This window comes from Fukomys damarensis, unplaced genomic scaffold (assembly GCF_012274545.1).
Source record: "Fukomys damarensis isolate Sample0158 unplaced genomic scaffold, DMR_v1.0_HiC HiC_scaffold_19, whole genome shotgun sequence".
NCBI classification, from domain to species: domain Eukaryota; kingdom Metazoa; phylum Chordata; class Mammalia; order Rodentia; family Bathyergidae; genus Fukomys; species Fukomys damarensis.
In genome coordinates this window covers 9,807,687-9,821,694 of record NW_022900931.1, presented here as the reverse complement: position 1 = coordinate 9,821,694, position 14,008 = coordinate 9,807,687, and the positions used below count along the sequence as shown (strand labels likewise).

Below are 14,008 nucleotides of genomic sequence, written 5' to 3'. Positions count from 1 at the left end.
CAGGGGGGGGGGGCTCTGCAGCCCGGGGCCAGCTGAGCAGAAATGGGCTCTCCAGGCCCCACCCAGCTTCCCTGCCCACCTCCTGGCTAAGCCCAGTGCCGCAGCAGGGCCATCAGCAGAGGGCACTGTGCCCAGCCATAGGGGCCCAAGAGGCTCTGGCCAGGTCAGGGGTGGGGTCTGGGCTTGGCACTGGGGTCCTGGTAGACTGTCCAGTGCCTTAGGGGACAGTCAAAGGCATCTTGGGCCGTAGGCACTGTTCTTTCTGCCTCTCTCTCTACTTCCCAAAGGATCTGAATCCTGTGCCTGAGGGGATCCCATTAAGATCACAAAATGAGGGCCCCAGCAACCTCCCCGTGGCCCCGGAGAACGAGCCCTTTCGCTGTGGTGAAATGCACCGTCCCCACGTCCTGTCATCGTAATACCCAGGACCAAAGGAGATCACACACATGTAACACTTCACACAGAGCCGGGAGATGACCTTCCAGGGCCGCCCCCAAGCTGTCTCGTTCAGGTCACCTCGAAACACACGACTGCATACAAGACAACACGCCTATTATCCTGTGCATCAAGACCACAGGGGCCCACATGGAACCAGGGCGAGGGACAGGTCATCTGAGGTCATGTTGGGGGGTGGGATACCTCTCAGGGTAGATGAGAACAGCTTCCTAGAGCAGGAGACCCTAGAGCTGTGCTGGAGGTATTACACATATGGACATGGGAAGGAAAAGTGTCACAGGCAGAGAGAAGAGCTTGAGCAAAGGCCCTGGGGTGCAAGTGCCCAGGGAACATCCACCCAGCAGCCAGGAATGAAAAGCAAAGCAACGGCCGTACCCTCTTCCTTCACCCCTTCCTCTTCCCCACCCTCTCCCTTCCCTCCCATCAGCTGCTCCACTTGTCCTCTCTTCCACCTCGCACTCCTGCTCTGTCTGGCCAGCCCTCTCCTCTACTCTCTTCTCTTCTTGCTTGAAGGTCACCTCCCATCTCCCCCCGTCCCCACCCTGACAATCTCTCATCCTCCTGCCCTGGTAGGCTCATCAGGCAGCTCCGTCAAGCCCCAGCCAGGCAGGCTCTGGCCCCCTCGGCCACCTGAGCCCTGGCACTGCCTGGCCCGGAAGCCCCGGGGTGGCTGGAGGCAGCACTCACACGGTGGGGATGTACTCTCCGGGGAAGGCATTGGTGGTGTAGCTGATGAGGAGGCAGGTCTTGCCCACAGCTCTGAAAGACAGAAAGCGAGAGTGGACACGGTTGAGGGCTCTGCCAGGCACACGGTGGGGCTCTGAGTCCCTGCCAGGTGCTCCAGGGACCCTGGCATCTGCCCAGGCCCAGACCTCTGGGTTCAGGATCCCACTGGAGACACTGGAGACTCCGGTCCACGGGTGGGAATGGAGAATAAGAGCATAGGTTGGGTTTCTGACCCAGCTTTGCCGTCACACTCCAGCCACAGACCCCATCTCTTACCAGTGGCGTGGCCTTGGAAGTCACCTAACCATCATCTGACTCAGTTTCCCCATATAGAAAACAAGAATGAGTCCATCCTCCTAGGAGTGTGTGGGGCATGACTCAGACCATGCCCAGGAGAGCGCTTAGCCAGCCTTGGCACAGCTGGGGCAGACAGCTGGTGACTCTCAGGGGAGCCTGGCCCTCTTCCTGCCACCCCACCATAGGGCAGGGCCGATAAGGACACAGGGCTGGAGTCAGAGAGGTGAGGGTTCAAGTCCTGTGAGGTCTTAGACAAATGAGTAACCCTCTCCGAGATCCCATCTTCCCACGTGTCTAAATGGGCCTGATAAGAGGGTCAATGGGCAGGATGGAACCCGGTGCCTGGCACATTGTAAGCGATAACTAAGTGATAACAGCAGCTACTTGAGATGCCTCCCCTAGCCCGCCAGGTGAGCAGGGCACATGTGGCTCCTTGAGGAGCTGAGTGGCTGAGGGGACAGATCTGGGCCTTCCCCAGCTTGGTGGGGTTTTGTCACTTCCTGTTCCAGGCAGACTACTCACCCTGTCTCCTCTGCCCTCCTCCCCAGAGCCCGCCACCAAGGTAACTTTGAAGGATGGAAGCGTTACCCTTGACTTCCGCGCCTCCCCCATCGGATACAAAGCAGAAGTGAGCAGGGCGGGCTGGGGTAGGCGGTGCGCAGATGGGGCAGATAGCAGCTGCGCCCCCACCGAGTCAAATCCCAGCCATACTCGGGCCTCTGTGGCCCAGGCCCGGAGAGATGCGAGTCTCCCAGGGCCACAAGCTGGCACCTGTGGAATGGGCCAGCTGGACCACGCTGGGGTGGACTTGGGGTACCCAGGCAGAACCAAGAGCCTAACACGCTGGCCCTGTCATCCCGCAGAGGACTGCTGAAGCCAAAGAGATGCGACCACGGAGAAGGCCCTCGGCCCAGCCCGCCCCCCAGAACCCCCCCAGACCACTTGCCCTTGTCTTCCTCACTCTGCCTCTGATTTGACCCCCACACACTCACCAACCGCCAGTCTGGAGGTGGTGAGGTAGAAACACACGCAACTGACTCGGCAGGTCCCAGTGCCCTCATAGCAGCCAGGGGACCTGGGTCTCTTCCCCGATGGCTTGGCTGAGACTCAGAGTTGTGCTGTGACCTGCCCAGGACACACACACACACGCACACACACACACACCAGCAGCAGCAGTGAAGCCCAAAGGGACCAAAGCCCAGGTCAGCCTGGGACAGAGGAGAAACTGTTGGTCCCCAACTGACACCTGCATCCATAGAACTGCAGACTGAATCGGAGCTCTGCCCAGCTTTGGGGGTACAGGTGAGGGCCCCAGGTACCACCACCTGCCGACCCAACTGCTTGCAGGGTGGGACAGGCGTGGAGAGCGAGGCCGTCCTCGGCCACCCCAGGTGCTCCTGCTGGACTCCTCCTAGCAGACCCCCAGGACTCCTCCATCTGCCGGGATGCAGGGCAGAAGGTCTCCAGTACCCCGGAGGTACCTACCCATCTCCCACCACCACACACTTGATGGCCTGCATCGTGTCCGGGGCCTGGGGTGTGGCGGTGACAGCTCAGGACCAGGAGCAGCGTGCCTGCGGGCACCGCGGGCGTGGAGAACTGGCGAGTTGCCCCAGAGGAGAGAAGCAGCCGAAGGACAGGAGGCAGGAGGAAGCGGAAGGGGAACTCACCAGGCTGTGGCCCCCGGCCTGCAGAGGGCGGGGCCTGCAGTTGGGCAGGGGAGGGGGCCTCAGGTGTGGGCCCTGCCCCTCCACCCCAGACATCCGCCCTGGGGCTCTAGCAGGACACCTGGGCGCCCTCTGGACTAGGAGACCCACTTCTCGGAGGAATAGGGCCAAGGTTGCTCCCCCAAAACGTGAGGCTTCCCCAAAGTCATTTGGCCTCTACTTAAGTGTGAGCATTTAATGAGTGCCAGCTGTGCACCAGGAGTCCCCGTTCCAAGGTGCAGGAGACCTCACCCGTACAGAGGCAGAACCTCGGCACAGGGCCCTGAAGATGACACAGGAAGTGACTTGAGCCAGGAGGAGATGCAGGAAGGACCTCTGTGTCACCAAGGAGGGAGAGCCGGGGACCCACAGGGTGGCATCACTCAAACTGGCACTAGGAACATGGTGTCCAAGTGGGGGAATTGGGATGGGCATCGCCTGGGCACTCGTGGTGACCCTAAGCAAGGGCACGTGTGGGAGGGTAGAGTTGGGGGAGGCAGGAAGGGGTGGTGGGCAACTGATGAAGAAGGTACAGGCAGGGAGGAGGAGGAGGGCGGCACCCTCCAGGCAGCCCTGTGACACCGGCACCGGAACCAGGGACCATGGCCCATTTTGCAGATGCAGAGCACGGGGGCTGGGGGCATCAGCTGATGCCCCAGGTGCAGGCAGTTCCCGCTATGGTGGGGGATGAAGCCCAAGGCCACAGCTGAGCAGCGGGGCTGGGGGAGCATGTGTTTCTCTTGGCCATGGCGACTTCCAGGAGGGCTCCAAGTTCTTTGCCCACAGCCACTGCCCTCCCCCAGTGCCCATCTCCGGATGGGCTCACTCTCCCTGGACTTGTCACCCATGGGAGGGTAGCAAGGGCTGGGCCTGAGCCCAGATGCCCTTTCACCATCCTGGGGCTCTGCCCTGCCCAGCCACCTAAGGCCTTTATCTCAGGTACCCCCCCATCCAAATTATTTCCCCATTTTCTTCTGGACCCCAAGTTGGCCCCAGGGTCCATCTAAAGGAAGCTATCAGACCGCACTGTGGTGCCCTGACCTGAATCCAGCGCAGAGAAGGAACATTAGCAGAAGTCAAGCCTGCGATTCAGCTCACAGATTCACACCAGTGCTCATTTCTTAGCTTTGACAAACATATCCTGGATATGTCAGTGACGCTGACCCATGATGGGAGGATGGGGTGGAGCAAAGACACAAACACTCTTACCATTGTTCCCACAAATCTAAAATTATTCCAGGACAAACACTTTGTCTCGGGGGTAAAGCATACACTTAGTGTACTCAAGGGCCTTGGCTCAATCCCCAGCACCAAAAAAAAAAAAAAAAAAAAAAAAAAAAAAAAAAAAAAAAAAAAAAAAAAAAAAAAAAAAAAAAAAAAAAAAAAGAGGAAGAAGAAGAAGAAAAAGAAGAGAGGAAAAGGAGGAGGAGGAAGAGGAAGAGAGGAGGAGGAGGAGGAACAATGGACTCCTCTGAGAACACCCAGCCAGTGAGTGTGGCTTGGAAAGCAGTGTGTGTATTAGGTTTCATCCCACACTCACCCCCCACGGGCACCCAGAGCAGAGCTTCCTTGTACAGTGCACAACTTGCCCAATAACAAAAACATGGCCTCACAGCCCTACCATTGCACCTGCCGTCCATTTCATGAAAGCTACTTCTCCAGCACAGCACACGCCACAGATGGCCACCACTGACTTGCTGTTTCGCTTGGCAGGCATAATTATGTGCCACCTAAGTACCTAGCTCTGGGCATGCAACTGAACAACTCCAAACATGACACAGGTGCCCTGGGCCTCTGGGGTTGTCCCCAACCTGCAGGTGGGCAGACGGGGAGGAAGCAACAAGAGAGCAAGATAGGGAAGGCAGGAGGATGACAGCCACAGGGCCAGAGAGGCAGTGTGACCACTGCTGTGAGAGCAAGGCTGCCGGGGTCCCCCTCCTTCTGCAGACGAGGAAACGGAGGCACACAGGGGGATGCACTCCACTGCCCGTGAACCTGGGTCTCCTTGTCTGTGTTCCCATTGCACAGGTGGAGAAACAGAGGCCCAAGTCTAGGTGACAAGGTCCTGATGCAGAAGCCTTGGCCTCCGGTCCAGTCCTGTTCACCTCCCTCCCTCCAAGAACCCACACAGGCTTAATCCTCATGCAAAACTCATCACATCTTCCCCAAGTGTACCGTTATAGGCATTTCCACGGCTGGGCGCCCCACAAATCCTACAGTGGAACAGAGGCCAGAGCCCCAGCTTGAGGCTGGTACAATGTTCCCTTCCTCCCTCTCTCCCTCTCTCCACCTCTGCCAGCCCACACAGCAGGGGAGACCACTTTGCAGGCCTAGAGTTTCAGGGGACTGAGTCTGGAGGTCCCCTGCAAGCTCCTTCCACTCAGCTCTTTGGAGGTGGCACCCACATTCCTACGTGTGTCGTCATGGCCCAGGGAGCACGGTCCCAGCTCCTGCAAGCATCACTGGGTGAGAGATTTGGTTACTGCATCTCCCCTCCTCTGGCCACACTTTATAAACTCAGAGAATCATAGAGCTGCAAGGCCCACAAGATCTCAAGACCTCCTGTCCCCAGTCCTGCCCTTACACCACAGATAACACAATGCCATGCAGCAGCTACTCAGACCCTGCTTACATAGTTCCAATAATGGGGAGCTCATCCCTGGCCAGGCTGGTCTGTTAGAAACCCCTTCCTCATTTTCAGCTCAAATCCACATGACTGGATTGCCACTACAGAGGTCCTAGTTCTTGTCCTGGGGCCACTCAGGATCAGCCAGTGCCCCTGTCTCCCAACACGGGCCTTGTGATTTAGGAGGCACCATCCTCACCCAAGAATGTTCTGTCAAATGTTGAATTTATACTTCTAGTTAAGTAATTTTCCTTGGTGTATAATAATCCACTATATGAATGTGCTGAAGTGTCTTTATCCAACCTGCTGTGAACAGTCATGTTCGCAGCCTACAATGTTTGTGTTATAAACAACTGCTGTGAGGATCTGTGGGCTCCTGGAGTTGGCATAGGAGGTTTCTCTAGGAGTGGGATGGCATAGATGAAAGGCACTCCTATTCCTCATTTCTGAAGGCAGCGCTGCGTCATGCTCTGAGTCCCCCTACCCGCACCCCTGCCTATACATGGCGTTGTGAGACTTGATGCTTTTGCCAGCCTGGTACACATGATTTGGCGTTTGTTTGGCTTGTGTCCAGATGTCCCCCAAAGCCTCATGAGCTCAGAGGTGGGACGTTTTGGAGGTGGCTGGATCTAGGCTGTGTGATATTGGATCGTGGGTATATGGTAAGTAGATGAGTTCACTGACTGCATCAGTACGGTTCTGGGGTGTGGCTGAAGGAATTCAATGAAGAGGAGCCCCACCCTGGGTGTGGGGGGCACCACCAAAAGCCTTGTAACCTTCAATGGAATAAAAAGGGAAAGGGTTGATGCTGGGGCTGCTGCCTCTTCCTGCCTACCCTACCGCGGACTGTTTCTCCTCTGTGAGGCCCCTCTGCCCTGCCACTCTGCCTTGGAGCCAGCTGACTGTGAGCCAAAACCTCGAAAAACTGTGAACTAAAAAAAACTTGTCCTTCTTTAACTTATGGGTGTCAAATATTTTGCCTCAGCAACAAGAAAATAACTGACAGCATCTCGTTGTGGTTTTGAATTTTATCTACTGATTTCTACTATCCTATAAATCACCATTTGATATCTTTTGTCCATTTTTTAATGGGGGCAGATTTTGTCTCTCTCATATTTATTTGGGAATCTGTGTATATCCTGACTTTCAGGCTTGTACTGCTACAGGAATTGCATAGTTTAATTCCAGCCTGTGGGATGTTTTTATTTTTACAAAATGTGACATTCAATTAACAAGATTTTCATTTGTTTGTAGTCCAATTCTAAATTTTCTTCCTTGAATCTTGCTTAAGAATTCCTACCCAATTTCATAAAGATATTTTCCTACATGTTCTGTGGGGTTAATTTGTTTTTTGGTGATACTGAGGGTTGAACCCATGGTCTTCACACTGAGCTATCTCCCCAGCCTTTTTTAAATTTTTAAAGTTTGAGGCCAGGTCTTACTAACTTGCCCAGGCTGAGCTTCAACCTGAGATCTTCCTGCCTCAGCCTCCTAGAGTGCTCAGATTACAGGCCTGTGCCACATCTGGCTTGACCTTCTAAAAGTCTTTACATTTTGCTTTACATCTAGAAGTCTTTACACACTTGGGATGGGTATTAGATGAAATAGAAACTGCTTTTTACTTTTGGTGAGATATGGATTAAGTAGAGTCCCACCTGTCTGTGCCTGGGGAGCTGCAGCCAGGGTGTGGCATGCAAGAGTGTGGAGTCTGTTAGTGGCTTCCCAGCCTCTCCAGCCCCTGGACCTCATCTCTACCCAGGAGGGGACCCCACTCTGCCTCACATACCCAGTCCCACATCAGCTCTTTACATCCAGCAGGGCAAAATTCACCCCTGTTGAATACTTTTAAAATTGTCTCCATTACCACTGAGCTTTTGCTCTTCCATAAATTTTAGAATAAGCTTACCATGTTCCCAAGGAAATGTGTCAGGATTCTGATCAGAATTCTATTCCATTTCTCACAGAATTTGGAAAGGACTGACATCTTTATAACATTCAATCTTCCTAGCCATTAATGCGGTGTATTTCTTCTTTATATCTTTCAATAAAGTTGTATAATTTTCTCCCAGAAAGGTCATGCACATTTTTCAGAAGATTTTATTCCCTGATATCTTATTACCTTCAGTGCCATTGCAACTAATGCTTTTAAATTGAATTTTCTATTTGTCCCCTATATGTAGGGAAAATGTCAAATTTTGCATATTGGACTTACGCACACGGAAGTCTGGGTGGAGAGGCTCCTTATAGTTTACCTAGACATTTGGGTACTGACAAGTCTAAGATGCTGTTGTAGATGTCTTATCATCTGTGAAAATGATAGCTTTATTCCTTCCTCCCCAATTTTTATAACACTAATTCCTTGGCTTGTTTGGGTTCTTTATTTCAGGGCTGAATAGTCAGCCTTGAGAGGTATCTGCATCTGTTTCTGATTTTTAAAAGAAAGCCCCTCATCTGGCAGCCGAACACCAAGTTCATTGGAGGCTCATGGCCGACAGAGTTAGCTCAGAAAGAACCCCTGCCCTTCTTAGTGACACTGTTTGGCTTTGATCATGAGTGTTTTAATTTCCTTGAATACTTTTCTGATTCTACAGATGATGAGTCCCACTAACACGTTTCCAGGTGCTCCATTCCCTTGTATTCCAGGGTAACCCTAATTTGGCCCACCTGGCGGACAGACACAGCTGGTTGCTGGAAACCACCCTTCACTTCGTTTTAAGAGCAGAGACCCAAGCAACACGGCTACCACACACACACACAGCTAACTGAAGGCCACAGTTCTCAGCGTCCCTCCAGCAAGGTGTGGCCTGTGACTCAGCGTGGGAGGGGAGATGCACACACAGGGTCACTGAGACACCTCTGAGCCCTCTCTGGGGAGGTCTTGTCCCTCTCCCGGTGGCTATGGTCTGGATGAGCCCCCCTGAAGCTTGTACCGGAAACATAATTTCCAAATTCCCATGTCAGGCACTTGGAGGTAGGGCCTTGGAAGGTGGCTGTTAGAGGATGGTGTGACGGCAGGGATCCCCAGGCTGGCGTCAGTGGCTTTAGAAGAAGAGGAAGAGACCCAGCGTGCCATCTCTTTCCCACCATGCGGTCCCCTCTGCCATGTCCGCAGGCAGCCAGGGCCCTTCCCAGATGCCAGCGCCAAGCTCCTGGTCCCCTGGTCCCCAGGACCGGAAGGAGTGAAAAACTGTTCTTTATACATTACCTGGTCTCAGGCATTCTGTGGCAGTGGCAGAAAGGGAGAAAGACACCCACTGACCAGGAACAAAAATGCTGGAAGCTGTGGTGGGGAGTGAGAGAGCTGGGCTGGTCCCCTAAGCCCCTGCGAGGGAGATGGCCCCATCCATCTTTAAGCTGTGTTTGGGGTCTTTGGGTTATAGCACTCTGAACTATGTCCCAGCTAAGGCAGTCATGAGAAATTGGCTTCCAAATATTGCTGGCTTCTACCTGCCAATATTCAGAGGTGGAGGGGTGATTCCCGTGTTCATAGGTGAGACTGGCCAAGAATTTTCCTGTCACTTTCTTTCCCACCCCTTCTCCCTTCTCCCTTTCCCTCCCCGCTTCTTTCTTTGATGGTACTGAGGATGGAAGCCTAGGCTTTGTGCTGAGCTACATCCCTAGCCTGTCTTTATTTTTTCTTTTGAGACAGGGTCCCACTAAGTCCTTAGGTTGCTCAGGCTGGGCTCAAACTTGTAGTCCTCCTGCCTCAGCCTCCCAGAATGCTAGGTTTACAGGTCTGCACCACCACACCTCACTTGGATTAATTTTCCTCTCTTATACAGTCTTTGTCTTTTTAAAAATTTTGATACAGCCAGGAGTGGCGGTGCACGCCTGTAATCCCAGCACTCGGGAGGCTGAAGCAGGAGGATCGCTGTGAGTTCGAGACCAGCCTTGGTGCATGCCTGTAATCCCAGCATGCAGGAGGCATGTGAGTTCAAGACTCACTGTGAGTTCAAGACCCCCTAGGCTACATAGTGAGTTACAGGTCAGTCTCAACTACATAGTGAGACCCTGTCTCAAAAAACCAAAAAAAAAAAAAGAAAAAGAAAATTTTTATACCAAGTTTATACAATGAGTTGGCAGCATCATCTCTTTTTTATATTTTTTAAGGGCTTCAGATAATATTATTTCCTCATTGAATTTTTTAGGGTACTGGCAATTGGACCCAGGCCTTGGATGTGCTAGGTAAGCAAGCACCTTGCCACTAAGCCACACCCCCAGCCCCTCTTTCTTGAATATTTTATAAAATGTGCAAAGCCATCTGGACCTGGTCTGGGAAAATATAGAGGAGGAGAGGGTGGTAGATTTTAAACTACAAATTCAATTTCTTTAATTTACATGGGACTATTTGGAATTTCTAATAGCTCTTTTATATATTTTTCAAGAAACTTGCCTATTTGGTGTGACTTTTCAAATTCCCTGCTATGACGCTGTTCACGTCCGCGTCCCTGTCTTTTCACCTTCCTCCCTATCTTCTGCAGCACCTGGTACGAATTATTTGTCCTCGGTCTCAGCAGTCGCCCCCAAAGTTGTGTCCATGTAATTACTCTTTGGGAGAAGCCAACTTTTGGGTTTGTCAGTCCGTCCCACTATACGTTTGTTGTTCAGTTCACTGCAGTTATCTTTATCATTTACCCTGCACACACGCGCACACACACACTCACACACAGACACACACACACACTTCATGTTTATTCTGCTGTATTTGTACTTCTACTTATTTTTACTTCTTGGTTTTGAATGCCTAGTTCATAAGCTTTCAACCTTGTTCTTTTTCCTTTCTTTCTTTCGTTTTTTCCTGTGCTGGGGATTAAATCCAAGCACTTGCTCATACTAGGCAAGCGCACTATCACTGAGCTATATGCCTCTGGCCCTTTTTCCCAACTTTATTTTGAAACACGGGTTTGCTAAGTTGCCCAGACTGGTCTCAAACTTGCAGTCCTCCTGCCTCAGCTTCCCTGAGTGCCAGGATCACAGTCATACAACAGCACACCCTGCCTGACGTGGGCTCTGAAAGGTATATTACTTGAGCTTCGACCTACCACTTATTTTCCTTTAATTGTGCTAAATATATATAGCCACTGTTCTGATAATTCTTTGACATGTAATTTTTTATTATTTGATTATGCTTAATCACACATTTTAAACTTTTATTGTGATTTTGTCTTTGATCAACACGTTATTTACAAGTGTGCTATTTATTTCCAAAGGTGGTGGTCCCCTCACTGGTGCTGTTTTCTCACTAACTTTGATGGTGCACAGAAACACCAGATACAAACAGACAGTGCCTGCCCTCTTGTGTAAGTTTGCTGGGACTTGTTTTATGACAGGGCCTGGAACTTCCTCCTCGTAACTGTGTGTATATCCGGGGTTCCACATACGTCTAACGTATCAAGACACTAACTAGGCTGTTCGGATCTTCTATATCATTACAAATACGCTTCCATTTGTCCCCCGAGATCTACCAGCTACTGAGAAAAGTATGCCAAGTAGAATGAATTTGAATTTGAAGATGGATCTGAATCTGAAGATGAATTTGTCCATGCACCTAATAACTGTCGCTTTTTAATTTTTGCTTCATGAACTGTTAAGCCATCTCATCAGATGCACAGAACATTAGAAACATATCTTCCTAAAATGCTTAACTTTTTATTACAATGGTCGCCAACTTTAAGGTATTTTACAACATTTTGAGATCTGGCAGAGTAGCACTGAGTAAATTGTAGAAATGTGTATTTATAAAAATGTTTAAAAAGAAAAATACTCACCCACTATCTCTGGCAGGCACCATGCTCTCAGGGCTGGGAAATATTTGGGTCACAGTCCCTTCTCCTTTGGCTTAGCCAGTGCTCCACTGTGTCACAACCAACAGAGAAGTAGAGGGTGTCACCAGCCCTGTGCCATCCCCAGCAATAAGGCTCAGGCCCCAGCCTGGCAGGTCCCATGCCCTCCCAGCTCTCTGGACTGAGCCTGGGGCCACTCTCAGTCTGGGCCACTGCCCTGTCCACCCTGCACTGCAGGGGAGGGAACCTTGCCCAGGAGGCATCCATGGGACAAATCCAGGAGGAGAGAGGGGACTTTCTCCCAGGAGATCCCCATGAAGAATGGGGCCCCTCCCATTAGTCGGGGCTTTCCTGTCCAGAAACCAGCACTGTGAACCTCAGGTCAGGTCTGTGCCCCAACACCGAGCCTCTGAACCCCTCTTAGCTGCTCTCTGACCTACAGGGGAAGAGGGCTGCTCCTCTCCTCCTGGTCCCCAGGAGCATCCTCCTGCTCTCCACCTCCCACACCTGCTGCTCAGGACCCGTTGGTCCTCACTCTGTCCCCTCTCCCAGGGCACCTCTGTTAGTGGCCCCTAGACCTTCCCCCACCGCCTGCCACCCCCACCCAACACCCCACTGCCCCCCCAACAGCCTCCTGCTGACCCATCCCAGTCCCCTACACTGGACTGAGACAGCACCCATGTTCACACGTTTGCAATTTAGGCGGCTCACCGTCATCCCAGCACTCTGGGACACTGAGGCAGGAGGATTGCAAGTTTGAGCCCATCTGGGCACGTTAGCAAGACCCTGCCTCAAAATAAAACATTTAAAAAGGGGCTGAGGATATAGCTCAGTGCCAAGGCCCTGGGTTTGACCCCCAATACAAAAAAAAATGTTTTACAATATTTTTGTGACTTTTTAATATTTTCATCTTACTTCCCAATGGTTAATCTGTTCACACGGCCCAAACTCAAGAAATACGAAAGTGCTCGTCATAAGTCTGCTTTCCAGGCCCCTCCATTGCCCGCTCCTCTGGGGCCCCACCGGGGCTGTCCCCGCAGGAAAAAGCATTCTCTATGTCCTCTCCAATGCGCTCCCACCTTACTGGGTCCCACTAAACTGCACACCTCCAAGTACCTTTGCGCCGGGATCCCCACCCCACCTCACTCCTGCTCTTTGCTGCCCCCAGGAGGCCATGAGGAGCAGTGCGCATGAGGGGTTTGTCCCTGTGCAGGGGTCCGGAGGCCTCTTTCAAGGTCGGGGTGGCCGGGTGATCCTAGGGACCCTACGAGGGGCCGCACCCGGTCATCCTCCTACTGACAGCGGATGGGAAAGCTCCTTTCTCCCCACCGTCCACCGCACGTTAGTTTTGACACACACACCCGCTCCGTGGGCAAAAAATGGCACTGCTATGGCGGTTCATTTGCCTTTCTTTCCTGCAACTGAGCATCTTCTCACAGAGGGAAAGCCAAGCTGTGTGTAGCGTTTCCTTTTTCCTGACCTGTGTCTTCATTCCCTTTGCCCAGTTTATTGGTGGTTGGGCGTTTTCACTGATTTCCATATTATGAAAATTAGTTCTCTGTCCCCTAAGTTATGAGCTTGCTTCCCCAGCCTGAGGGCGCACTGCGGCTTAAGAGGTGGTGTCTGGGGCCACGCAGATGCGCTGATACTCATGTAGCTTAGTGAGTCTTTTGCGGCTTCTGATTTTTTTGTTTTCTGCATGGGTTTTTTTCCTAAAATTTTTAGAACGGCTTCAGCATTGTGAACTTGAATTTTAAAAACGTTCTTTTGGACCAGGCGTAGTGGCAGTGGTCTGTAATCCCAGCTACTTGGGAGGCTGAGGCAGGAAGATTCCAAGTTCAAGACCAGTCTGGGCAATTTAACGAGACCCTGACTCAAAATTAAAACTAAAACGGAAAGAGCCAGGGTCACGGCGCTAGTTCAGTGGTAGGGCACTTGCCCAGCATACATGAGCTCTGGTTCAATCCCCAACACTGCAAAAAAGTCAAGAAAAGAAAAACCAAAACAATTCCATGGTTTCTTCTTGTGGTTTTATGGTCTAACTTTACACTGAATTATTCGGTACATTTCATATTACTCATGGTACTCTGTAAGTGGGTCCAGGTTCACATCTTTTCTGAGGGCAACCAGTTAGCCAATGCCATCCTCCCTAAACACCTAAAAGGGGTGCTCAAAACACAGTGAGTGTTTCAATTTTAAAATTTTATTGCACTAGAAGACACCTTGCCATCCTACCATTACCCTCCCTTAAAAACACTCCCCCTCACTTCCTGAACACATTTACCCCAGTGTGCTTACAACTTTCTGGAGCAAGTTGGAAGTCCTTTCGTGAGTGTCTTTTACAAGGTGTGATCAAAAATACGGTGATGCTGCTGCGGGTGCTCGCCACAGGAAAGGTGGGCTCATAAAAGCAT

The 14,008-nt window shown here is 51.6% G+C and overlaps 1 protein-coding gene across 1 annotated transcript in view; it reads right to left on the bottom strand.

Annotated features, from left to right (window-relative positions):
* The window catches only part of Rac2 (Rac family small GTPase 2), a 12,063-nt gene extending 8,919 nt beyond the window's left edge, over window positions 1–3,144 (bottom strand). The window contains exons 1-2 of the mRNA XM_010613440.3: window positions 2,965–3,144; window positions 1,144–1,215 (exon numbers count right to left, since the gene is read on the bottom strand). Of these exons, the coding sequence (XP_010611742.1) occupies window positions 1,144–1,215; window positions 2,965–2,999 (107 nt within the window). The 5' untranslated portion in view covers window positions 3,000–3,144. The remainder of the gene's footprint in view (window positions 1–1,143; window positions 1,216–2,964) is intronic.
* Between the last annotated feature and the right edge of the window lie 10,864 nt (window positions 3,145–14,008).